General features: G+C 35.2%; 1 protein-coding gene across 4 annotated transcripts in view; it reads right to left on the reverse strand.

Moving 5' to 3' along the window:
* CCDC91 (coiled-coil domain containing 91) overlaps window positions 1–25,542 on the reverse strand; it is a 396,521-nt gene that overhangs the window by 72,626 nt on the left and 298,353 nt on the right. For 3 of the 4 annotated variants that reach the window (XM_061205329.1, XM_061205328.1, XM_061205330.1), the window contains exon 12: window positions 14,039–14,152. In XM_061205329.1, coding sequence (XP_061061312.1) covers window positions 14,039–14,152 — 114 coding nt within the window. Of the gene's footprint in view, window positions 1–12,005; window positions 12,057–14,038; window positions 14,153–25,542 lie in introns of those variants that run through there. The other variant, XM_061205331.1, reaches the window with a different exon arrangement.

Genomic DNA, 25,542 nt, shown 5'->3' on the forward strand with positions numbered 1-25,542 from the left:
AAAGATCTATGAATGGTTATCTGACTCTGTAAGGGCTGATGCCTCTAAAAACGGAAAAAAAAAAAAAAAAAAAAAAAAGGTAAAATCTGGCAGCCCATAGCCCACAGTAGCAAAGTAACAAATTATTAATTGCAGTCACGTGAAATGAAGTGACAAATGAAGGCAAGACTAAGGGAGATCCAGTGGCTTCTAACACTGAACAATATGAAAAGTATGAAGAATTGAAACACAAAATTAGTTGCTTCTGATTCCACAATACAGCTTTAAAAAAGGACAATGAAATGCTCACAATCCTAATGATGCTCACAATTCTCAGTTCAAGGCAAGAATCACAACCACCACAGCCACGAGCTACTCCCTAACACTGTTCCCTGGGAGGGAAAAGCCAGCATTAGTGAACAGCACTGTCTTCTAGAGGCCAGGAGAGCCGATGGGCACCACTGCTTTCAATGTAGACCATGGGATAGGGAGGTAGCAGAGCCCAGGGAGAAGCACTTAACTAGAAGAGGCAGGAGGAGGGCTTCCCTGGTGGCGCAGTGGTTGAGAATCTGCCTGCCAATGCAGGGGACACGGGTTTGAGCCCTGGTCTGGGAAGATCCCACATGCCGCGGAGCAACTAGGCCCGTGAGCCACAACTACTGAATCTGCGCGTCTGGAGCCTGTGCTCTGCAACAAGAGAGGCCGCGACAGTGAGAGGCCCGCGCACCGCGATGAAGAGTGGCCCCCACTCGCCGCAACTAGAGAAAGCCCTCGCACAGAAACAAAGACCCCACACAGCCAAAAAAATAAATATAAATTAATAAATAAATAAAAAATTTAAAAAAAAAAGAGGCAGGAGGAAATGGTTACTGTGATTGCTACAAGGGTTGGGTTAAAATACTTTGACCTGCAGTGACCACTGGCTCTGGCTACCTGATCAGACAATCTGTATGGACCAAACAGACAGGCATCCAAAAAAATTCCAACTTAATAAAATGATTAAGATATCCAGGTTTAGTGAAGAGAGGTCTGACTTGAGCCACTGCAACAAAAATTTGTAATGTCTTTTCCAATTTCTAGTCCTAAGTCAATTCACAGACCCAGAGTTTTTTGAGTGAAGTAGAGAATGCAAGTACTTGAAGACATATATTGCAATGACATCACAGGTATAAAGTGTAAACTCTCAACTTGGCTTTCCTCATAAAGGTAACTGCACTGGAGAAAGGGAAATACCAGGTCTTTTGGGTACTATTGTCTAATAGCTCTGAATTAACACTAAAACTGGGGGCCCAGAATACCATTGTGAATTAGTGGTCAAAACGGATGCCTGAGGGAATCAAACGATGAATGCACTTTTAATCCGAATCTGCCTCCTATCTAGCCTGGTTGAGCCCTAAACACACATACAGTATACAGTTGGAATTGGAGGTGGAGATAAGATTACTAGACAGTCATTTCAATGAAGCTGCTGCTGCAGATGTGCATTCTTTATTAGAACTCTTAGCACCAGGTATATGACTATTAATCTGGCAAATGCTTTTTCCCTTCTATTTCAACAGACAGAGAACACCTATAATAGCAATTTTCATATGACAGGTAGGGTAATAAACCATTTTATCTTAGGGTTATATAAATTATTTGGCTCTGAACCACAATATACTTATTTCATTAAGACCATTACTGTCTCACCATTACACAGGACAACTACATTGATGACATATGTCTCCGGTACATATACATAATACATACTCAAGATCCTTCATAAAGAAAAGGTATGTAAAAAACATATGAGTCTAATATGAGTGCAGTACAGTGGGAGATAACATCAAATAAAAATATAAGAGCTACACCTCAATAAAGTTTCTGAGGGGTCCAGTGATCTTCAGCCTATCAGGATAGCCTCTTCAAAGTTAAAGATAACTTATTGTACCTTGGTGCCTCCTGCCACTAAGAAAGCAGCACAGTGCTAGGTGGGACTCTTTGAAGGCTGTGTGTGTGTGTGTGTGTGTCTGTGTGTGTGTGTGTGCGTGCGCATGTGTGTGTATTACTTTGGGAATCTTGCTTTGACCTATTTATGAAGTGACCTGAAAGCCTCTAGTTGTGAGTGGGCCCCACAGGAAAAAGGAGGCTTCCTAGTTAGTCCAGGCTACAGTGCATCTACCTAGACTTAATGACGAATAGACTCAACGGGTGTTAGAAGTGTCAACAGTTTATCAAGAGCCTGTGGTGAGTTCTGATAGGGGAATCCCAGCATTGATCTATAAAGGTTTGGAACAAAGTCACAAGGTTTACCCCATGAGACTTCACTAAGAAGCAGTTAGAAGAGTGAAACTTCATGTGGAATCTTCCTTGCTGGTGAGGGTGGTGGCAGACTTTGGGTTTTGGAGGCAGCAGAGGTTGTGAAACGGTTTTAGTGATACACAAGTGGCATAAATGGCAAAGTGGAAGCAACCATAGTTTTCTTTAGTACTTGGTGGGGAAGAAGCAGCAGCAATGGAGTTTCCTCATTAGGCCAGTACGATGTCATGGTTTTAGGCTTTAATTTTGGAAGCTGAGCTGTTACTCTCTTCCAAATAACCTCTTAAACAAAAACTCCTTTTTTGCTTAACCAGGCATAAATAACTTCTGTTGCTTAAAAGTAGGAATTCAAACTGAATATAAAAAATATATAATTTTCAAGTAGACCAACACCTGTCAAATACTTATAGGATCTTAATATTAGGTTACTCTCAAATTCTCTGATAAAGGGATACAATGATAAAAATTAGTTCTTAGGTGGTAAACTGATGTGAATGTTGGAGCTTTATGTATAAAACTGAGGATTATGGAATCTCATGCAGGGAATCTCAGCTGAACCAATAAAGATGAATGAAAAATTACTGGAAAAAGAATACAGGAAAATAAATATCTTTAAAAGAGAAAGAACAAGAAGAGATGTACGTTGGTACAGCAATCTCAGAGAAGGAAAAGAAGTGCTGGTAAAATTACTGTCTTGACTATTCGTTTAGTATTATTCCATTTAGTATTATTATTTTTAAAAAATAACAAAAATAGTCTGACAATTTAGTCAGACATGTGATTCATCCATAATGGAATGGATTTCATTCAAAAATAACGTGATGATCATAAATGACGTATCTTTTACGTCTCTGCTACAGACTAGGGTTCACATATGTTAAATAATTGGCCTCCCCTTAAGGAGTGAGCACAAAGCTTCCAGAGCAAGACAGGAACACAGAGAGGTCATGTCAGTGCATATGAATCAGCAAGGAACAGAATGTCAAGGAGGTTTTCTCTGTTTTCATATGAGAAGAAAAATACCGCATCTCTTAGAAAATGATTTTTTCATGCTGTTTCCAAGGCACTATTAGTTACAAACCAAATTGTTATTTTTGCTATTTTTTCAAAGGAAAGAACTGGTGGCTGAGGAGATACATATGATGGAAAACAACTATACAATAAATCAAATAGATTAAATTTTAAAACTACCAAGTGTCTTTTAGTAATAATCCCATCTCCTCTCTACTGAAAGTTGGAGATTTTGATAGTGGAAGGAAATAAGAAAATAGTCATTTCAGGAATTTCATTTAAAAAGCAGCACATGAAAAATAACTCATTTTTTAACTATTTATATATTAGAAAAAGAAGTCAAAGAATCGGAACTAACAGGTATTCATAAATATCCAGGATAGTTAAAAAGACTATTAATCTATTATGGAGTAAGTCTACAGTCCTACACATATAATTTCTATAATCCAATTTAAAGTACATAAGAGGAAGGTCGTATATTTTTAAATGTTTTACAAGAAACCCTTGTAGATATTAGTGCAAAGCCTGAATTGTTATTGTTCATTGTATCTTTCTTGTAAATGAAAATAATTTCTTCTTTCTGTATCTCAAGACAGAATTAAGAACTGAGGGAATTCCCTGCTGGTCCAGTGGCTAGGACTCGGCACTTTCACTGCCGTGGGCCTGGGTTCAATCCCTGGTTGGGGAACTAAGATCCTGCAAGCCACGCAAAAAGAATTAAGAACTGAGAGCCACTGAAGAGAAGTGTCAGACTGGAGGAAAGAGCAGGGCTATGTGGCTTAGCTCCAGGCTAAAATCGAATAAAATAAAATTAAAAGAAATATATTTTCCAAGCTAACATAACTTCAAAATTTAACAAAATGAGTAGTTTCCAAACAGAATATGTTGGGATCATGACTCATTTTCTTAATTTGCTGCATAAAAAAAAAATTGTTTGCCATAATTACTTGTATATTTTAATATATTTTAAAGGACTGAAATAACTCTGACATGTTAGTTTTATTTTGTTTTTTTTTAATTCCTAGAGGAAGTATAATTTTAAGGGAATTTGGCATTAGCCTATATGACCCTAGAAATGAGTATTAATTCCAATGATGTGTCTATGAGGACTTTATGAGAACTAAAGAGAATAGGCTAAGGGTTTAGTTTTAAACACTGGTATTAATGGGCTGGATTGGACTAAAGGTACAGATAATACTACATAGAATAGTAGAGCTAGGCTTGGTTTAAAAAAAAAAACCAAACTATTGTTCACTTATTACTGCTACCACATAAGCTTGTGGTGGCTTTAACTTCAGAGCCCAATTTATGATGCACATTTTACAGAAATCTTGTTTAAGACTTTGTCAATATCTCACCACCACCTAATATGGTCATGACAATTAGGAAAACAATGGGCCTGTTTTTTATATAATCAAAACCTTAAAACCCTGCAGGAATAAAATAATATTTAAAGTATCTAAACAAATAGTCTTTGCTAGGATACTCAAAAGCTCACCATAGGTGAAAAACCTATTTAAAAATAATTTATAAATTGTATGTAATACATGATTTCAAGCAATTTCCCAAACGAGATGTGTGTGTGTTTATGTGTGTGTGTGTATGTGCACACGTGCTATCCATGTCTTTCTGTTTTTCTTCCTAATTTATCTGGATGGAGCCAATTTAATTAATTTATCTAGACAGAGCCTGTAAAATTTATCTAATTTATCTAGATGGAGCCTATAAAAGTAAAAGGTATATTACAAGCTTGTTAGTGAAGAAACTGACAATCCTAAAATACCATTTGAAAAATACTATGTAAAGTAAATTATCAAACCAGATTTAAAGAGTTACTGAGGAATCTCCCTATATGGTTTGCAGTCAGATAGAACCAAGTTAAAATCTTGACTCTCTCTTTTACTAATCTCGGGCAGTTATCTCACTTTGTTGACTTAGTTTTCCTTGTCTGTAATGTGCAGATACTATTTTAGAATAGTTTTGAGGATAAAGTGAAACTGTATAAGTAAAGCAGCCACCATGGTATCTTGGACAAACTTGGCACTCAATAAATGGCTGCTGTTTTGTATTTTTTTCTGATACAGACTTAGATTCCACTTAAGTTGAACGTTTCTAGTTATTCCTTTAGCATTAAGGTCATATTAAGATGTTTTCTTGGTTTCTATATTGCTGAATTTCCATGGTAAGTTTTTCCATAGTTGAACAAGCTTAGACCTTTCAAAGTCTTCTCCTAGGTTATATCCTCAATAGTTCACTCTAAAACTCTGATTTCCAAGAAAATGTCAACATCTTTTCCAAATACAGAACTCAAAACAGGACACTAAAGTACCACAAGAGAAGAAGATGGTAACATGTGGGTTCCTGTCTCCATGATCAATTGCTTTCTGTATCATTGAGTATTTCATGCACTTCTAGTTCTCTTAGCTGTTGATGTTAGGGTTCTTCACTGATTTTAACTACCATGGTCTTTTTGATAATCATCTCCAGATATTGGCTTCACTCTAGATAGTACAATGAAACTGCTAGTATAAATGAAGTTGACAAGGCCAATTGCTGTGACGTAGAGGAAAGAGTACAGGATCAAAAAAGGAAAACTGAAGTCTCAGCTATGGTTTATTAGATCTAGCCTTGGAAAAGTGAACATTTCTATCATCTTTGACTCTCCAGTTTGTAAAATCAGAATAATAACCATGCAGGTGATTATAAGAATCAAATAATGTATGTAAAGATCTTTATATATTTTAGTTGTTAAACAAATATGTATTGCCATTATGAATACCAGGGTATAAACTCTCTTTCTTGATTATCTCATTTATCCTTGTGTCCTGAGCACAGAACTCAGACTATGAAAGATGCTTAACATTTCTTTATAGAATGGAAAAAAATTTAAACTGAAATTTCCCAGTACATAGCTTAGAATGGAACATGGAAGGGCATACACAAATGCATGTTGTATAGATATAAGGATCTATGTTGTATAGATCAAGATGCTAGCAATTTGGAATACCACTTCATTATGCATTTCTTTCTAATAGTTTAATAGTAACATGGTAAAGGCAATAGTGGCTCTTAATAAATAGTTCGTGAATAAATGAAAACATATATACATGCTTTTTGACTCCTAAGGTTGGCTAAAGGGTAAGACAACATCTGAAAAAAAAAAACAAACTCCATCTCCACTGCCCCCAATGATATAAGCTTCATGAACCAGGACATTCTAGAATTGCAACCAAAAGGTATATTAAGAATCTAGAAATAGACGTTTTAATAAAAATCTTTATAAATTAATTTATTTATTCCTCTAAGAGACCAAACCCTTTGTCTTCTCACAGACTATTGTCCATCCTCTTTTTACTATGTAGCCTAGTCCATATTTTAGTTTCCGTTTGATTGAAATAGAAAATCCACTCATCTCCATAGTCTGAAGTGATGTTCTGGAATTCTATTGTCAATGATTATCAGCACAATCTTTTTGACCTTTTTTCAAGCACTGCCATATGTTGTGGTATCTACTATTGCTTCAAGCCATTTTTTGACCTTTACTTAAGGTAATATGCTCTTATACTTTCCTTCCAAAACCAGACTTTTAGCTTTTTAAAGATATGGTGGTCCTGGTCCTCCACAGCTGCTTTGATCTGGTAGATACTACATAGTGCCATATGACTAACAAAACATAAACATGGGTCTCTGTTATCCTCTTATTCTTCTTGGCTTTTAATCTGAAACTTTCATTTCTGACCTATTCACAAACTTTTGTCCCTATTCTTTATTGATGACTGTTGCCCACAGAAGTGGTTTGCCAAATGGTTAATAGCTCAGACTCCAGAGCCAGGCTGTCACTTTCTAGCTTTATGATCTGGCGGTTAATAATACTATTGAGAGTAATGAATACATACACACACTCTTAAATGATAATATCCTTAGACTAGTGCCTGAAACTTAGTAAATGCTACATAAGTATTAGCCGTTATTGTTGTCATCATCATTTCAATATGGGGGCCTCTGATAGCTACCACTTCACTTCTTCTAGGTCTGACCTCTGGTTTTCCTTCTACACCAGCTGCTCACCATTTACATCATGAGCTACCTAGCTATTCTTCACTTGGGCCCATTTCAAGAAGCTACACCTAACTACAGGCCTTCAATGATAGCATACCCATCAGGCATGTCAACTCCTAAATTCCATGGCCTGTGACTCAAAGTTGACACTTTGATTTTATTGATTTGTCTTTGATTTGAATCAATTCTTATCACCATCTGAATTTTAAGAACTTTAGTATATTGCAGGAAAGGAGAAGTCATCTGAATGTCTAAGAAAAAGCTAAAACCTTTTAATGAAGAATAAAGCTAATTCACTGTAATAATTCAAGAAGTGATTAATTACTTAGATGAACATTTTAATTACACAAAAACAGAGAATGAACGTTTTTAGATACTAATTGACTCCAACTAAAGTATTTATACTTACTGTACTTTGATTTAGAAGTTTTGCTTTGCTTTAAACAAAATTGCTATCCCAAAGACCAGTTAAAGAAGAGTACATTAATTGCTGTGCTGAACTAGTTCTTAAGTGCAAATGCATAAATTTTCATTTTCATTTTAAGTTGGAATATATGTTTTATTCCCTGAAACAGGAATAATGGAAACTTAATCTAAGCATTAAGCTATGTCTATAGTATCTTTTCTCAGTTACCCACTGTTGAAATGGAAATGCTCAATAGATTTGCCTCACCAAAGTAAGTTCTTTCAAGGTGATTCTTATGCAAGTGAGTCCAGCAGAATAAGAAAGAGGATCAAGAAGATTGTTAAAATAGAAAGTGAAAAACAGCAATAAATTTGATTTTAAAGTATACTGTATGAAATAAGCTTTCAAAGAAGAGTATGAGATTGAAAAATAGTAACTTTTTAGATCATACTTATATAAATCTTTAAATTCCCTTTGGCATAAAAAAATGAGGTACAACTGAAAGTACAGATAACAATTGAGTGTGAGGGTATATTATTCATATTAATATGCCTTGGTCAGATAAAAGCATTTTCTAATATGAGACCCAAAGCAAAAGTTACAAGGGCAGATGCTGAATTGCTACTGAGCTGCATCTTGCATAGGCAACTCTACAGCCTGCCCCAGGACAACCAGAAGCAGGGCCAATCGATTAGGAGGAGAAGGTGCCGGAGGCTGGGGAATGCCAGAAAAGTGTCACTTCCCTACACTGATGTATAAATTATGCACAAAATAACTACTATGATGCAAGTGATTTATACCAAGAACTAAAAACCCCTGTGGAGATTCATCATCTGTCAAGGAAAATGTTACTCACAGTTGTAACAGAGTTTAGAACTGTAAGAGGCATTAGAGACCAGCTCGTCCAACTCCCAAATTATTAAGAGGAAAAAAGTAAGGCACCACAAGATATTAAATAACTTGTCTTGAAATCATGTTTAATTCAAGTAACTGTATAACTGAACAGAAACTAAAGAGAGTTCATTTTGGCCAAATATTGCCTTTTATTAAACAGTTTGAGATGCAAACACTCAAGAATATTGTAGAAAACCTGGATTAAATGAATCCTTTTAGAATTAAGAAATTATAACAATGCTTTGACCACAAAAACTTTGAAGTAAAGATAATTGCTCCTTACTCCTCTTTAAAGATCTAAATGAAAAGGATCCTCTAATGTGAAGATTATTTTCCTGGAGGTGATTTAGAAAATACAGGCCATAATTCTGGTTCTTAAGAGGAAAAAAAAATAATCTGTTATTACATTTGGATGGGGTTTTATTTTTTAGGAATCACTGCTTGGCTGTGAGTAGTTGTTGCTTGCTGAGTGTTATTCACACTTCCTCCCTCATAGCAAGCTCATGTGTAACACTCTTAACTTGTGGGATGGGTTGGAACACTTCATTCTAATCCAAGGGCCATAGGTCATTTTCAACCACAAATTCTTCCTCCCTAGGGAAGTGTCAAGGGATGTGGTCTTTCCCATCTCGTTTTCCTACAAGCTCCTTTAGTCTAAAATAAAGTTTATGTCACTAATGACCAGGCCTAAAATATTATAATGCCTTATCTGGCAATTAATATCAAGAAATCTCTTCCAGAACAGCACCTTAGGAATTTCAATTGTCTAGTTACAATGAGGCATAATGAAAGAATAAATATTTTAAAGGGATGACAGGAAGAAATTTTCTCCTCAAGATTATTTTGATAGCCTGGAACAGGAGTTGACAAACAATTTTCTGTAAAGGGCCAGATAGCAAATATTTTAGGTTATGTAGGCCCCATGGTCTCTCTGAACTACTCAACTCTGCTGTTGCAGCATGAAACCAGCCAAAGAGTAGCACATAAAAGAATGGATGTGGCTATGTGTTTCAATAACGCTTTATTTATAAAAACAGCAAGCCAAATTTGACCCATGGGGTATATTTGCAACCCCTTAATCTAGAACTTGTAATGATTCAAGAGAGTTTGAACAAAAAATTTAATTTTAATAAAACATATTATTGCTGTTAAATATAAATCACTACACTTGGGGATACCTAGCTGATCCTCAGATAAATTGAGCATATTTTAAAATCGTTTTAGGTTTTCCTGTTTACCCTTCCCTCTCTATTATACAAATTATAATGGAAATTTCTAAATTCATTAAAAAATTAGACAATTTCTATCAACTAATGAAAAAATTATGAGAACTGAGACTGCAAAACTTTGGCTTTTCAGTTTCATACTAAATTTGTGAACTCAATATAGTAATTTTATTTTCTGGGTTTAACAAGATAGATCTTACAGAGGAGTTTTTAATACTATCATTTAGAATACCTACAAGAAAGGCACTTATAAGATAGTCACTGAAACAGATCCATTATTAATTTGAATTATTTTTCTGGTTGATCATTTAAAAAGCTCTCTTTGTTTGGATTTGATTACACTTAACCTTTGATTATTATTACGACTCGGAGTAACAGTATAAGTACCATGTAACCAACTTAGTAAATAATTTAGGATGCAATTTCAGTGTAAATTATGATTCACATAATTAGTACATAGGTAGTATAGGTATAAGTAGCCCCTTTGTCCTGTCTAAGATGTTTAGACCAGATGAATGTGAGTATTTACAAAGTTCAGGGACATCCCTATTGATTTGATACAAAAAAACCCTGGTAAATGGCATATAAAAGTAAAACATTTTCTCAGTATAATTCTAATTTTAATCCTAGGATAATTCTAATTCTAATTCTGAGTATAATTGTAATACTCAAAAGGACTGGATCACTGATTAAAAACTTGTTGATTGCAGATACCCAGAAAAAGCAATGTTATCCTCTGTGGTGACTTGTAATTCTACTGCATTTAATATTGTAGGATAAATTGTAAGTTATTTGAAAAGTTAAGCATTTCAGATTTTTCATTCTGTTTCTCTGTCTTTTAAAAGTAAAAGACTGAAGGAAAAGATGTAGAGAAAAGAGTCTTCATTTCAGTCTTTTAGTGAATTTGGTAAGGGTAAAATGATATCAAAGCAAAGATTGGTTAGGACAAAAGACATATAAAGACAGAAACTAACACAACATTAGACTTCTTCTTACAAAGATTTTGGAAAACTTCAAGAGGGAATGATTACTTCACAGACTGGAATGTAAGCCCAGTTGGAACCAAGGTCTACAGGGCTTTTGAGGTGTCTAATGTTGAAAATCTCAAGTTGACTCTCTAGTTAAAAAAAGCTGGAGAGGAGAAAGGAAAATTTTTGTTCTGGAAAAGTGTTCTTCTCTGATGCAAACAGAAATCCATCTTACAAAGGAAGAAGTAGAGATGAGTTGCCCTAATTTAGTCTTTTGGAAGCAGAAAAAAGATGAATTTGGTAAAAAAAACCCTTTTGTTTCTTCTGAATATCACTTTATAAGTTATGAGATGTCTTTTCTGTGCGTGTGTGAAAAATTTCCAAGCCCCCAAAATTCATAAAAATTAACTTGAAACACTGAAATCCATTTTGGAAAAGAATCAGGGTGTAGAGAATCTTAATTTTTAAAAAGTTATATAAAAAAGAGATCTAGTAATTGGTTGGTGCTTTCCTTTCAAATATTTTATCCACTTTCCTTTTTTATAGCTTTTCTGTTTGGAGAGATGGAAACATTCAAATATTAAAAGTATTCCACAATATGTGTTATTTAAAAAACTCTCAAATCCCAAAGTGGTGGTAATAAACTTCCTATTAATATAGTGATTAAATCAGTTTTAATCTTCTGTGAATCTAGTAACAAGAATGGAATAAACTATTAGAATCATGGTGTAAACCTCAGAGGAAATAGAATGCCAAATGTTAATCTGAAAAGCACACTTTTAATTAGCAAAACATAATGCTACTAGGCCTTTCTGTTTTTCTTCAATAATGTACATATATATTGAGATCATACTCTAGCTGTTCTATTTTATTACATGTATTAACTCACAGCTGTTCTGGAAGGCAGGTATTAAATTTATAGTTCTTAACATATAAAGGAACAAGCATAGAGAAGTGGAACTCTGGTGCACATAGAATGTAATATTGTGATGATTTTGTTGTTATTTAATGAACATTTCTAAATGTGATAACTAGTTTATCTAACATAAACAGATACTAATCCTTTAATATGATTTGCAAGAACACAGATTAAATGGCAGAGTTCATTGTCAGTTCTCTTCAAGGGCTAATTTACCTCACACAGGGGCCAGGTAACTCCTGTAAAGGCATTTCCTGCTCTCATTTTAAATGTTTCTCATGGCAGCCACAAGACTTCTTTTGAGAGGAAAGTAATACACGATTTTAAAGTTTTTTTTTAAGAAAAAATTTCCATTTTGATCAAAGAAATATTCATCTAAGATACTCTTACGAATGGGTTTGTTATGTTACATAATTTCTTGTCCAAATTTAGTGCTCAAGTAAGAATTGGCCATATATTATTAAGAAAAGATGGTTAAAAAAGGATACATCCATAGGAGTTTGGGATTAACATATACACACTACTATATATAAAATAGATAACCAAAAGGACCTAGTGTAGCACAAGGAACTATACTCAATATTTTGTTATAACCTATAAGGGAAAAGAATCTGAAAAAGTATTTTATATATATATATATATATATATATATATATATATATATATATATATATATATATATATAAAATACATGTATAACTGAATCACTTTTCTTGTACACCTGAAACAAACACAACATTGTAAATCAACTATACTTCCGTTTAAAAAAAAAACCAAAAGGATACATCCACAAGACTTCTTGAATTTATTTCAAGTCTGTGTTCTTTCACTATCACAATTCCTGTGTGTATGTGGAAAGCATCTATAATTCCTTTCTTGTATGACTGCTTCTGAACTAGGTTATTTAACATAAACTCCTTGGGGATACATATAAAAATAGGAGTTTTCTGGGAATATATCACTTCCTGAAAAGTCAGTTGACTATATCTGGCTCAGAATTTTCTCTTCAGAAGGTTACGCACCCATCAGGAATTTGTTTGGGTGAAACTGCTTTTAAAAACACCTTGAGATAATGTGCCCAAAGATCTAATCCCATATGAAATGCTTCTGTGAGTGGTTAAGTTATCTGAAAAGCCTAGTTAGCAATTTTTTACTCTGCTGACAAACTCTGCTTTGTTGAAACCTAATGGTAGCTATTGACGGGTAAGAATTTCCTTTGTATCATACCAAACTTGGCTTCAAATTAAGAGTATGGAACTAAAGTGGTATCATGAGTTTTTATGACACTCCTAGTCTTCTACTTAACTGTCAACTAAAGAATAATCTTTTATTTGTCATTTTGACCACCAATTAATTGTGTCAAATATCCTCATATACACTATGTTTTATGTTTTATTTATAATTTTATTATGCTATATTATATAATACTATATACTGTATAATATATAGTCTTTAAATATGATACTTTATAATATATAACATGTTATACTAAACATATAAATGAGACATAAAATGGTGTGTGAGAAAATTCACCATATAATTTGTTATATAATATACTGTAATACAATATGCTTATTACAGAGATTACCATTAAACATGTCATCCTAAGTGTTTCTCATCTTGGATACTACTTAAGAAGAATAAAGATTTGTTGAAAAAGCTACAAATTAAGCTATTAAGTCCATTATTTCCGGCCACTGCTCGGACTCACATATTAATAAAACCACATTGTACTGAAATGATGTTTCTTTTGTAAAGCTCCAATAGGCATTCTGAATTGTGACAAGCGCATTCTGAATTGTGACAAGCACATTCTGAATTTTGTTTTTGAAATGGAACTATGGCAGAAGAGCCGTAATTTGATAACCGTAATAAAATCTATTAGAATCACAGTGGCGTTAACCCAGTCCGAAGGCCTAACGAGTGCATACAAATTTTGACAAATATTATAAGAAATAAACTTATGGCCAAAAAACTAAAAGTCTATAACTGTTTACTTTCTTCGCAAGTGTAAAGTTAAATTGAAAATGCTGTAGGTCATTTCTAGGAATCCAGCAAGAAATTATTCAGTGTGCTTTTTTTGTTGACAGATGGAATTTATGTTTATAGACATTAACTATTAGAATATACAATCATATCAGAAAAATAATCTTAGATGAAGATTCCTAAATTAGATGACAAAGGACATTTTAAATATTTTAAAATTTCATGTCATTGTACCGAAGCCAATGCTTCAGTTTGTGGAAGCACAAATTAAAACCCTTCAGGGGATACTTACCCTTTTCTGTTCCTTTACATACTCTATCAATTCATCTCTTGTTCTCTTCACTGCCTCTTCCACAGCCTTTTCACTTCGCTTTTGCTCTTCTATTATTGCTGCCTTAACAGTTTCCTGTTTGTGGGAGGATGAAAAAAGTCAGGGAGATATGTGCTATGACATGTTTGTGCCCATTTTATATAAACTAAAAACCCTCTTCAGTGGGTTGAGCTTATTCTGTTCAAAGCATACCTTTAAACAGGAATAAGAACTTACGAAATCTTTTGGGTTCTGTTAGAGATTCCACAGAATTCACTTTTCTAAACTGAGTGAAAGGGAAAAGAAATGGAGTAAGCCATTTATTGCAGGGAGCGCCTGACAGACTCCAATGGCTTCCTTACCAACCTTTCATTTGATGTTTACATGATTGATTGCTTTCCTGTACTTTGCACTGTCCACATAAGACTTCCAACTTGTGTTTATTCTTCCAAGAACACCCTAATGCTCTAGGCTGTTTTATTCACATTTAATTTTCCCATCATACAATAATCAAGTGTGGTCTGGGTGGTAAGATTTACAGCTAGTTTATTTCTTCTGCCAGGTTAAGATGTTGAGAGCTGGACACCATGAATGAGAGGTAAGAATTCTACCCTGTGTGCTAATATATGAAATGAGAAATCTAGGGAAAAAGTGATATTCCCCATTTTACTGAAATAGCAATCAAGAACCCTGAGAGAGTTCACATTTTCAGATAAAGAGAAAGAAGGCTAAAATTCTGAAAAAGAAATGTAACACTTCTCAAAAACCAGGAAATATTTTCTGCTAAAATAGCATTTCATGGATTGGAAGAATGCAACAAACTTCTATAACTTCCATTTGTCTACAAAGGTACCACCCTTTTTTTGAACAGGCTATCAATTAGAAAATGCCTTGAATTTTCTCAGTTGTATTTCCCTTATTTTGTTATTCTTGAGGACCCTTCACTTTGTAGTGTATATATGTTTTTGTTTAGTTTTTCCCAATTAATTTCAGACACATATATATCAATATATACATATATATATAACCTAGAAAATATGAAGTAGTAAGAATTTTCTATTATGAATATATTTACTATAGAAAATTAGTAAATACATAAAAATATGAACACAAAACAAACACACACCCATACAAAATTGGGTATAAAGAGGATGGGACTCAAACTGTACATACTATTTTCTAACTCTGGCATTTTTCATTTAAAATACATTTTGAATATTTTAAAGTAATTATATATTCCTTTATGATTTTATATTCCATTACTGGGATGTATAATAATTTATTTTACTAATATTTATTCATGGATATTTTGGTTGTTTTTAATAAAGCAGTGACAAGCATCCATATATGTAACTTTGTGGTACATATTAGATACTTCCTTAATTTCAATTCATGAGGTAGAATCATGTTGCCCAAGGGATATAATTTTTGAGCTCTCTTACAGCTTTTGACATTTTGTACAATTTTTTCCCATAAGCAGCCCAAGAGAATAGCTGTTTTCTTGCAACCTTGATTACATTTAGTCTCACCAGTTTTTAAATCTTTGCTTATTTAAGGGATAATCATATCTAACTTTATTCTGCATTTTAAAAGATTATGTGATATGCAGCATTTTTCATAGAAATATTAGCAATATACATATTAGCTCTTATCATTTGCTTGATTGTGTCCTCTTCCCACTTTAATATTGGTAGACTCATAATTTTTTGGATTCCCTCCCTAATATATAAAGTTAAGTCACAAATCTCAAAAGCCCTATAATAAGACTTTGACAATTGTTACTCTTTATTTTCTATCACTAAGTACATTAAGCTTTAGTTCCATTGATGAAATAATAAAATACAAAGTTGTTTCCATGATTATCCGAAAAGATTAAAGTCAAAAAACTGTAGTGGGCTTCCTTGGTGGCGCAGTGGTTGGGAGTCCGCCTGCCAATGCAGGGGACATGGGTTCGTGCCCCGGTCCGGGAGGATCCCACATGCCGCGGAGCGGCCGGGCCCGTGAGCCACAACTACTGAGCCTGCATGTCTGGAGCCTGTGCTCCGCAACGGGAGAGGCCGCGACAGTGAGAGGCCCGCGCACCGTGATGAAGAGTGGCCCCCGCTCGCCGCAACTGGAGAAAGCCCTTGCACAGAAACGAAGACCCAACACAGCCAAAAATAAATAAATTAATTAAAAAAAAAAAAAACTGTAGTATTTTTTATGTTTAATTTTTTATTGAAGCATAGTTGATTTACAATGTTTCAGGTGTATAGCCAAGTGATTCAGTTATACGTATACATATATCTATTCTTTTTCAGATTCTTTTCCATTATGGGTTATTACAAGATATTGACTATAGTTCCCTGTTCTATACAGTAGGTCCTTATTGTTTATCTATTTTATATATAGTAGTGTGTATTTGTTAATCTCAAATTCCAAATTTATGCCTCCTCCCTGTCCCCTCTGGTAACCGTAAGTTTTCTATGTCTGTGAGTCTATTTCTGTTTTGTAAATAAGTTCATTTGTATCATTTTTTTGGTTCCACATATAAGCGATATCATATGGTATTTGTCTTTCTCTATCTGGCTTCATTTAATATGATAATCTCTAGGTCCATCCGTGTTACTGCAAATGGCATTATTTCATTTTTTTTATGGCCGAGTAATATTCCATATATATACCACATCTTCTTTATCCATTCATCTGTTAATGGACATTTAGGTGGCTTCCATGTCTTGGATATTGTAAACAGTGCTGCTATGGACACTGGGGTGCATGTATCTTTTCAAATTAGAGTTTTCTCTGGATATATGCCCAGGAGTGGGATTTCTGGATCATATGATAACTCTTTTTAGTTTTTTAAGGAACCCTGCATACTGTTTTCCACAGTGGCTGCACCAATTTACATTGCCACCAACAGTATAGGAGGGTTCCCTTTTCTCCACACCCTCTCCAGCATTTATTATTTGTAGACTTTGATAATGGCCATTCTGACTGGTGTGAGGTGATATGTCATTATGAAAAACTATAGTAATTTTTGAAAAAAAAATGGGACAAAAAAAGATGATTTAAAATAAAAGCATCTACTATTACAATTTCTATTGGTTTCATACTTACTAATTTGGAATTTGAAAATTTTCAGATTTTATAAAGGCAAAAAGTAGTGCATATATTACTAAGCCCTCTGAAATAAAACACATTAATAGTTCTTCAGTGAAGGGTATGAATATTCACACTATGTGGGTAAATTAAAAGTATAAGTTTCACATTAGTTCAGGACAGGTTTTGCCAACAGCCAAGTTACAGAAATCCTTGGTTTTCAAGGGTTTTACAATTTTAAAACTACTGTAGACCTAGATTATTTGAATATAAAAGATAAATCCATATCATACTGAATATCAACCAGAATTTCTATCTAGTAAGGGTCATATAAGTAAATTTGACTAGATCTGTTTGGTTGAAGGCAAAAGGATCAATTTAAATAAAAGGGATATATCCAGAAAAAACATGAAGAGTTAGCTACTATGTTCTTCAGTTAACATTTTTTTTAGGGGGGAAGGGGCTGCGAGTTTACACTGTCTGCTCAGTCCACATTTTTGAGGATCCTCCTTTCCTAATTTTTGAGTTGAAGAAGAACATTTACAAAGGAAGTTTCCTTGATTCTCTCCTCCCCAGTTGGGAGTTAGGTGACAGTCAAGGTTGTGAAATCCGTATACACACTGTATATTTAAAACAGATAACCAACGAGTACCTACTGTATAGCACAGGGAACTCTGCTCAATATTCTGTAATAACCTAAATGGGAAAATAACTTGAAAAAGAATAGATACATGTATATGTATAACTGAATCACTTTGCTGTATACCTGAAACTAACACAACATTGTTAATCAACTATACTCCAATATAAAATAAAAATGAAAAAAAAGAATAAATACTACTTGTCAATAAATATCTTTGAATATCATACAAAAGTAAAGTTTAAGCCTTACATTTCTAACCAGCCCAAATTCTCAATTACTTAGAAATGATGAATGAATTTTGTGTGCATATTCAAGTGTGTGTAAATATCTGCCTGCATGTTTTGTTGAATTCCATGAATGAACTAAATTGTCCCTATGAATCATGAGAATTAGTCTAAAATAAAATATACCTCACAAGAGATGAAGATTTGCCACCAATGAGTATATTCAAACAAGGCAATTCTGAAAGAATGTTTTCCGGAATATTTTAGTAATGGCCAAACCCCTGGGATGTGATATATTCTCTAGGGCAGGGTTTCTCAACCTTGGTACTACTGACAATTCCTTGCTGGGGGTGGAGGTGGGAGTCCTGTTATAAGCAGCATACTTGGCATCTGCTCACTGGCTCCCCTCCAGGTGAGAAGCACTGCTCTAAAGTAAACAGTTTGGAGGGAAAAATATCCATTTGCATATGTGTTATGGTTTGTTTGTTAAAATATATGTTAACACTTCTCATCATAAATATTTTTTTGTCTAAAAATAAAATATGTGCAAGAAATCACATCCAAACGATTATATAACTAGTTTTTAAGTGTGGAAGAAAGAGTTCTACATCCTCATTTTTAAAAAATGAATGACTGGGATCAGTTTCTATACTGTTACAATTAAATATGTCATGATGAATGTCACTTAGGGCTAAAAGTTTATATAACATTTTGTATAAGATTTAAAAATTTCTCCTCATTGCTTAAAAGTATAGTTATGCTTTAGTATCCATTAAATCCACCATACATTTCAGTAAAAATGGGATCGTGACTTAATAAACGGTCTGAGGTTGTTCTTTATCAGTGCGATTTAGTTAAGGATTGTAAACACAGTTAAATTATTTATGGGAAACAAATCACAGCAATCAATTTAATTTTGATCTGTGGGCCGTAAAACACAGTATCAAAGATTTTTCTAGGGCAATAGTGCACTTAATTTTTGTTTCTATACATGACGTATGCATATTATCTAATTATGTATTATTTTAAAAGTTGCACGTAGTTGTGGAAATGCACTTTAGAAAATGAGTGTCTGAATCATAAGTAAAGTCAAGCTGCTGTATGCACTTCCTGTGCATCAACAGTTAAAAAAAAGAAGTGAGACTTCTATTCCTACACAAATTTATGAGCTCACACTACAGCTCCTCAGTGCTTTTCACACATTGATCCAACTGCAAATGGAATTTCCACATTTCAAAATCCATTCACTGGGCAACTGAGGAGCTTTCATCTAACTTTCAACTGGAAATAATTAATCTGCACTGTAATGATATGCTAAATGGAAAATATTAATAGAAGAACCTGATTCTATAGATGCTTCTCAACTAATGAATATGCTCAATTAAAATCACATGCTCATTGACAGATATCAACATTTGCCAGTACCTATTTGTGTGAAAGACATTCTTAAAGATGAAATATGTAGTCTCATTACATATTAGCATTAATAAATGAGTATTTGTAACCATTTTTGATGATAGGGATACTTAATTGAACCACAATTAAGCAAAATGTTATCCTCCCCAAACAGAATTCTATTCTTCTCACTAGTAGAGCTACACTATGAAAAATTATCCTTATTATCAATACTACATTTTGAATTTCATCAATAAAAAAAATTTGTGAATATCTGCTTTTTCTTGGGTTAACGTAAATTCCTACATAATATTATCAATTAAGCCTCTTGGCCCACAAATGCCTGAAATATTTAATATCTGGCCCTTTACAGAAAAAGCTTGCCAATCCCTGATTTAGCTCATAATTCTGTAAGTTGGCAATCTGAGCTGGGTTCAGCTGGACAGTTCTTTTGGTCTTGGCTGGGCTCTCCCATGTATCTGCAATCAACTGCTGGGTCTGATGTGGCCACTACTACTAGGATGGCCTACGGTAGGATGGCTTGTTTCTCCTTCCTGTGGGCTCCCAGCTCCTGCAGACTAGCTCGGGATTTTTCACATAGCAGCTGGACAGAATTGTAAAAGAAGAGTGAAAGGTCTTTTAAGGTCTCTTAGATATGGGCTCAGAAATGATACAATGTTACTACAGCCACATTATATTGGCCTAAGCGAGTATGTATTAAACATTAATTCCAAAATTCTTATCTAATTGTCTAATTATCTTCTCAATATATTCAAAGATATCAGGCATTCTATTATGTTTATCTTCTTGGAGACAAATCTCGTGGACATATCTCCAACCTGGATTGGTTGTTCTCTAGGTCTGCTACATAGCTGTCTATTCTGGGATTTCCCTCAGTCATTTTTCTAGGGGTTTTGCTACATCTCTCTTGAGCTGTTATCTTCAGCTTTCTAGATACCACTGGATCCTTTTTTCTTGGTTTACTTCTTTGTTTTGATAGAGTACCTACTCCAGGAGATTCCTGAGAAAAGGCACATGAGAACTGTTTTGGTATCTCCTTTGTCTTGAAAATGCTTTCATTCTACCCTCACACTTAATTTATAGTTTGGCTAAGTGTGAATTTCTAGGTTGGAAATCTGTGCAGTTTTCAAGGTTATTGCGGAGTCTGATTACATTCTGATTCCCCATCATTTGCACAAATTTTTTCTCTCTTATGAGAACATTTGTTAATTTTCTTTACCTTTGTTTTTCAAAAATTTAACAACAAACTTAGTTACAGGCCTACCTAGAAACTCATATCTTACAATCTAGAAAATCATGTCTTTCAGTTCTGCAAGATTTACTTTAATACTACTACTATTATTATTATATTGTTTCCTGCATTCTATTTTCTGCTTTTTTTATTATTATTTCTCAAAATCCTATGATTCAGCTAATGAACCTCCTGAACCGACTGCCTTATTTTCTGGTCTTTTCACTCCTATTTTCCATTTCTTCAATGGAATAAAATTTTTATACAATTTTCTCTGGAAGACTTCTGTCACTTCATCTTCTGACTCTTGTTGTTGTTTTTTAAAACATTCTACTGTATTTTGTTTCTAATCCTTTTATTTGACTTAAAAAAAAAGCATCCTCTTCCTGTTTCATAGATGCAAAATCTTCTCTTACTCTTGAGGAAATTAATAAGTCTTTTAAACTTTTCATATATCCATAGAATCTGTTTTATTTTCTGCTTTTCATGGGCAATTCTCTGTTCATATTTGACTATTTGCTCATGTTTAAAGAGTAGAGCACTAAAATGCTGAGTAACATCTCTGTGCTGCACTTGTGGTTTATGCACTGTGATCTTAATAGCAGAGCAATCTGGCTGCGTTGTTTCCTTGGGGCAATTTCTGATACCAATACATTTAAGTCTTTTATCTTGGGCTGACTAGATTCCTCAGAAAAGAATCTTCCAATTTCCTGTCTGGTTGTCAGCATTCTGAGAGCTGTGATGGGAAAAATGGCTAAGGTTCTCAATAAGCAGCTTAAACCTTTTCATCTTGCTGTCCTCCCAACGCCATTTCATTACAGCATCTATACCTTCAACTGTGCTTGGTGATCCCTGGTCTAGAGACCCTCTATTTCTTTTTTTTTTTTTCCAGAGAACTAATCCCAGTTTTCTGCCAGAATTGGCAGAGAATAAGTGGGGATCTAACTGTTTATTAAACAGACTTCCAAACTTTCCTTCTATTTGAAGCTTCATCTTCATTTTCACTTCTAGAGATATCTGGTGCCACCAATGAGTAAGCCTTTGGGAGTTTCTACAATGTACACTGTATATTGTACGTTGGTCTTCTCAGTCATCTCCACTTCTCATTTAGGGCTCCATTTCAGAGTTTTTATTTCAGTGAGGTTTTACAAGGGAGTAGGTAAAACTGCTCTTTTTAACTAGATATGTGTTAGAAAAAATTATGAAACTTTTTTACTTTGAAATAATTTTAGATTTACCGAAAACTTGCAACGATAGTACAAGGGTGCTCATGTGCCCTTAATCCAGCTTCTCTTATTAACATCTTACATAATTACAGTACATTTATCAAGCTAAGAAATAGTATCATATAGTAATATTAAACAGATTACAGATTTTATTTGTATTTCATCAGTTTTTCCAATAATGCCTTTTTTCTGTTCCATGATTAAACCAGGGTAGAACATTGCATTCAGACATCATGTCTCATTAGTCTCCTCCAATCTGTGGTAGTTTCTCAGTCTTCCTTATTATATTGACACTGTTGAAGAGTACTTTTCAGGTATTTTGAAGAAATTTGGATTTGCCTTTTTTTTTCCTTATGATTAGACTGGGGTTATGAATTTTGGAGAAGAATACCATAAAGGTGAAGAATGCCTCTCATTGTATCATATCAGGGGCAACATGGCATTAAAAATAATTTATCACTGGCAATGTTAACTTTGGTCATTTGGTTAAAGGGCTATCTACCAGGTGTCTCTAACATAAAGTTAACATTTTTTCCCCTTCTATAATCTGTTCATTAGATATGAACGACTAAGTCCAGTCAACACTCAAGGGGAGGGAAACTGGACTCCATCTACTGGGAGGGGAGTATTTACATTTATTTTTTAGAGATAAATGAATATTTTTAAACTACAGATACAGTTTCTTCAGCAGCTACAGACTATTCAGCATTTCTAATTCTTCTTGCGTCAGTTCTGGGATTTATATTTTTCTTGGTACTCTTTCATTTCATCTAAGCTTTACAGTTGCTTGGTATTGTTATTTATATTGCTATATCATCTCTAAAATTTTTATAGGATCTACATTATCCTAAATAAAAATTCATTCCTCTGAAAATGTTCATTAATAACATTCCTCTTTCGTCCATTAATCTTGTGAAAGATTTGTGAATTTTATGTCTTTAAAAAATGACAGTTTAGTATTTGTAAACTTTCTAGTCTATGTCATGCATTTCTGTCATAACTTTTATTATTGTTTTCCTTCTATCTTCTTTGGATTATTCTATTCTTTCTTGTCTCACTTCCTTAATAAATTGGAAGTGTTATTAATTAGCTCATTATTTTGCAGTCTTTTCTACTTTCTAATTTAAATATTTAAGGCTATGATTTTCCTCTGAAGTAACACTATAGATGCTTCTCACAGCTTTTTAAGTAAATAACTATTTTAAAAATGACTGCAATCTTTTTCCTTTGTGCTTAGCTTTCTTTTTAAATTTCATACACAGTGAAATGCACAAACTTTAAGTGTATCACTCAGTGGATATTTACATACATATACACCCATTTACTCACTACCCAGATAAAGAAAAAGAACACTTAAATGCCACAGAAAGTTCTCTCATGCTTCTCCCCATCACAGACAATCACTATTGTAATTTCTATCCCCATAGGTTACTTTTTCTTGTTCTTAAAGGTCATAAAATTTGAATCACACCGTATTTATGCTTTTGTGACCAAATATTATTCAACACAAAATTTTTGAGATTCATCCATATTGTAGAGTGTATCATTAGTTTGTCTTTTAATTTTGGTGTAGTTTTCCAAACAATACACCACAATTTATTCATCCATTCTACCAATAACGGACATTTGGAGAGTTTCTGTTTGGGATTATTATGAAGAAAGCTCCTTTTATCATTCCTTTACACATCTTTTAGTGGGCATAAGCATTAATTTCTGTTGAGTGCATACATAATTGTGGAAATGGTGGGTGCCAGAGTATACATGTGTTGAGCTACTTAGTAAATACTGCCACACACTTTTAAAAAGTAGGCAAATTTACACTCGCACCAAAAAAGAATTAGAGGTCCAATTGATCCACATCATTGTCAATGCTTGGTATTTTGTCAGTCCCTTTAATTATATCCATACCCAGGGCAGTGGTATACTGGTATCTCTTTGTGATTTTAATTCATATTTCCTGCATGAAAATGATATTGAGCACCTTTTCATATGCTTATTGGCCATTTTTACATGTTGTTTTGTAAGGGCCCTTATTCCCAGGTTGTGGCTTTATTCCAAAAAGTAAGGCCTTTAAGGGATTCTCAAATGAAAGCCTTTCATTTATCAAAACACTTCTACCTTTGCAAGACTTAACTTACAACCCTTACTTCCCGGAAGTACCTGGTCAGCTCTTTAGCCTCTCAGCTGTTCTTTTTTGTTGCTGGATTTTAAGAGTCTTGCACTCTGCGTATGCAATTTAGGATTTGGCCAAGGACTTGGGGGTAATCTGAACACAGATTTTTGTTGTTCTGAGAGTTTGTTCTGAAAGTATGCCTCTTGGCAGGCGTGAACTCTGCCTCCTGCCTCATTGACCCTATAAGACTTTTTCTGCTTTTGAGTTTTAATTCTGCATGCTGCCAAATAGAAAACAATTTTAAGACTGAAGGCAGGGAGGAGATTCAAGATGGCAGAAGAGTAAGACGCGGAGATCACCTTCCTCCTCACAGATACATCAGAAATACATCTACATGTGGAACAGCTCCTACAGAACACCTACTGAACGCTGGCAGAAGACTTCAGACCTCCCAAAACGCAAGAAATTCCCCATGTACCTGGGTAGGGCAAAAGAAAAAAGAAAAAACAGAGACAAAGAAGAGGGACGGGACCTGAACCAGTGGGAGGGAGCTGTGAAGGAGGAAAGGTTTCCACACACTAGAAGCCCCTTCGCGGGCGGAGACTGCGGGTGGCGGAGGGGGGAAGCTTCGGAGCCACAGAGGAGAGCGCAGCCACAGGGGTGCGGAGGGCAAAGCGGAGAGATTCCCGCACAGAGGATCGGCGCCGAGCAGCACTCACCAGCCCGAGAGGCTTGTCTGCTCACCCGCCGGGGCGGGCGGGGGCTGGGAGCTGAGGCTCGGGCTTCGGTCGGATCCCAGGGAGAGGACTGGGGTTGGTGGCGTGAACACAGCCTGAAGGGGCTAGTGAGCCACAGCTGGCCGGGAGGGAGTCCGGGAAAAGGTCTGGAGCTGCCGAAGAGACAAGAGACTTTTTCTTGCCTCTATGTTGCCTGGTGCGCTAGGAGAGGGGATTCAGAGCGCCGCTTAAAGGAGCTCCAGAGACGGGCGCGAGCCGCAGCTACCAGCGCGGACCCCAGACACGGGCATGAGACACTAAGTCTGCTGCTGCCGCCACCAAGAAGCCTGTGTGCGAGCACAGGTCACTAGACACACCTCCGCCCCGGGAGCCTGTGCAGCCCACCACTGCCAGCATCCCGTGAGCCAGGGACAACTTCCCCGGGAGAACGCACGGCGCACCTCAGGCTGCTGCAACGTCACGCCGGCCTCTGCCGCCACAGGCTCACCCTGCATCCGTACCCTTCCCTCCCCCCGGCCTGAGTGAGCCAGAGCCCCCGAAGCAGCTGCTCCTTTAACCCCATCCTGTCTGAGCGAAGAACAGACGCCCTCAGGCGACCTACATGCAGAGGCGGGTCCAAATCCAAAGCTGAACCCAGGGAGCTGTTCCAACAAAGAGGAGAAAGGGAAATCCCTCCCAGCAGCCTCAGGAGCAGTGGATTAAATCTCCACAATCAACTTGATGTGCCTGCATCTGTGGAATACCTGAATAGACAACGAATAACACCAAATTGAGGAGGTGGACTTTGGGAGCAATGATATATATATTTTTTTCCC

This window comes from Eubalaena glacialis, chromosome 11 (assembly GCF_028564815.1).
Source record: "Eubalaena glacialis isolate mEubGla1 chromosome 11, mEubGla1.1.hap2.+ XY, whole genome shotgun sequence".
Taxonomy (NCBI): domain Eukaryota; kingdom Metazoa; phylum Chordata; class Mammalia; order Artiodactyla; family Balaenidae; genus Eubalaena; species Eubalaena glacialis.